The sequence below is a fragment of the Austrofundulus limnaeus genome, unplaced genomic scaffold (assembly GCF_001266775.1).
Source record: "Austrofundulus limnaeus strain Quisiro unplaced genomic scaffold, Austrofundulus_limnaeus-1.0 Scaffold978, whole genome shotgun sequence".
Lineage (NCBI taxonomy): Eukaryota > Metazoa > Chordata > Actinopteri > Cyprinodontiformes > Rivulidae > Austrofundulus > Austrofundulus limnaeus.
In genome coordinates this window covers 71,362-73,536 of record NW_013953380.1, presented here as the reverse complement: position 1 = coordinate 73,536, position 2,175 = coordinate 71,362, and the positions used below count along the sequence as shown (strand labels likewise).

Sequence of the window (2,175 nt, the reverse complement as noted above, 5' to 3'; positions counted from 1 at the left end):
TCAGTCAAACAAGACCCAACACTTTTATTCCTGATTTAAAGTAGTGATCATGTGAGCAGCTGCAGCTGTATGCTTTTTTTCTGTCAGGCTGTCGGAGCGCTCCTCCTCCTCCTCTGTCCGAGGCTGGTGTGGGGTGAGGTGGACAGCTTAGCCGAGGCTGCTGGAGCTCCAGGTCCTGATCCACGGAGCCAACACGAGTCAGTCCCAGACTGAGCTGACTTGATCAAGTCTCTCTCTGCTTCTGGTGAGGAGGAGGGTGAAAATCCTCCACCTCAGACGTTCAGAGATGTAACTATCTGCGTCGCTGTGGTCACTCTCCATGTAGCATCAATTATGCTAATGCTAGCTGTTGCATTCTCTCGTCCTGGCCACACCTCGGCTCTCTAACCCCACCCTTCTCCACCCACACCCCCTCCCCTACCCACTTTGATGCATTTTTCAAATTTCGCCTTGGGGCGGAGTTATCTTTTCACAGGGGGGGTAAGATACACTTTAAGGAAGCTGAGATCCTTCAATGTCTGCAGCAAGATGCTGTAGATCTTCTACAAGTCTGTTGTTGAGAGCGTCGTCTCTTCTGCCATCATCTGTTGGGGCAGCAGCATCAGAGCCAGGGACCTAAAAAGGCTAAACAACCTGATAAAGAAGGCTGGTTCTGTTCTGGGGACGACTGGAATCTCTGGAGATGATGGTGCAAAGAAGGATTTTACATAAAATCAAGACTGTTGCAGAAAAACAGTGCGTCTTCAGTTTGGTTGTAATACAGACCTCTACAGAAGATTTTCCTGCCCACAGCAGCATCTACAATAACGCTTTAGTTAAATGAGTTACTGCAACATCTAATTTCCCTGTGGGATCATTAAAGTTTTTTTAAATTGAATTTAAATTGAATTTGAAATAACTTTGAATTGAATCACCACTAAAGTWGAACCAAAACAGTGATTGGAACCAAAAATGAATTAATTTGTTCTTGGTTTTACAAACAGAAATAACTGGAGATAAAAAAAAATTCAGAAAAGAAAATGTTTATTGACTGCAGAAATCACTAGATGTGGTTTAACACAGAGCACAATTTATTCTTTTTTATAACTATACAATAAAATTCACTGTACGAATAACAAAATTAAACAAAACCACATTCAGCTGCAAATCTGGACTAGAATCTAAGGATGAAATGAGGACAACACTACTGGAGGAGACAGAGCTGAGTTGTTTCAGACAGATGGAGTCTGTTGTGACGCTGGTCCTGTTTTCAACATTTCCTGTAAAACAACAGAGAACATCTGTTAAAAGATCTCAGACATTTGGGAGAATTATTGAGACGTGCATTATGGATGCACCAATACCAGTATCAGCTATCAGTTCTAATGGTGTGACCTGTACTTATGCACATTGAGATAATTCAGACCTGTCTTTAGCTATCTGAGTACTCAGATAAAGACAGAGATTAGTGACAAACATCATCAGGTGTGCAGAAGTTTGGCTTCACACCAGTTAGAGCCCCGTCCTTCATGATTTCATAATTCACTAATTTCAGTCAGAAAACTTTAAACAATGCAGGACAGTGGAGTCTGACACACCACTGAGTCTTAGCCTTTATAAATTTAATTAAAAGTCACATCCCTGACAGTACAGTTTGTTCACACTCTGACCAAACCATCAATCAGAACCAGAGGTGCACRTGTGTGATAAAAAGAGAAGTGCACCAGAGGGAAAGTCATAAGGCTGAGTTGCATATTTAAGTTTGTACCTGAGATTGTGAAAATAACAGCTAGCAGGGCTCCAGAGWGCAACCAGATTTCTTAGTTTGAAAAGAAATAAAAAAATCCAGTTTGACTGGTGCAATCAGTCGTTCGAGGAGGGCAGTGGGTCCTGGCTGTAYCAGGGTTAAACAGACACTGCTTTCAACGAATCAGACGAACCCCAGAACCGTTTTATCCAATCAGAGCAGAGTAGGGCGGGTCTTTCAGTTTTCAGTGAGTGACTCAACTCCTGTCCTGGTGAAAGTGTGGTGCCACAGGAGTGTGCTGCTGCACACAGGCTGAGTCTGTGAGATTCACTGTTTGAGTTCTTCTAATTAAACCATATTAACTCAATATTAATGTAAAAATGGGACCCCGCCTAACATCACCCCCATCCAAAAAAAAAAAAAAAAAAGCTTGCCATGCTCTCTAGGTG

At 42.4% G+C, this 2,175-nt stretch overlaps 1 protein-coding gene across 1 annotated transcript in view; it reads right to left on the bottom strand.

Moving 5' to 3' along the window:
- Window positions 1–1,006: 1,006 nt before the first annotated feature.
- The window catches only part of LOC106533594 (zinc finger protein 638), a gene marked incomplete in the record, with an annotated part of 63,807 nt that continues 62,638 nt past the window's right edge, over window positions 1,007–2,175 (bottom strand). Inside the window, 1 exon segment of the mRNA XM_014029956.1 lies at window positions 1,007–1,259. Within this exon segment, the coding sequence (XP_013885410.1) occupies window positions 1,212–1,259 (48 nt within the window).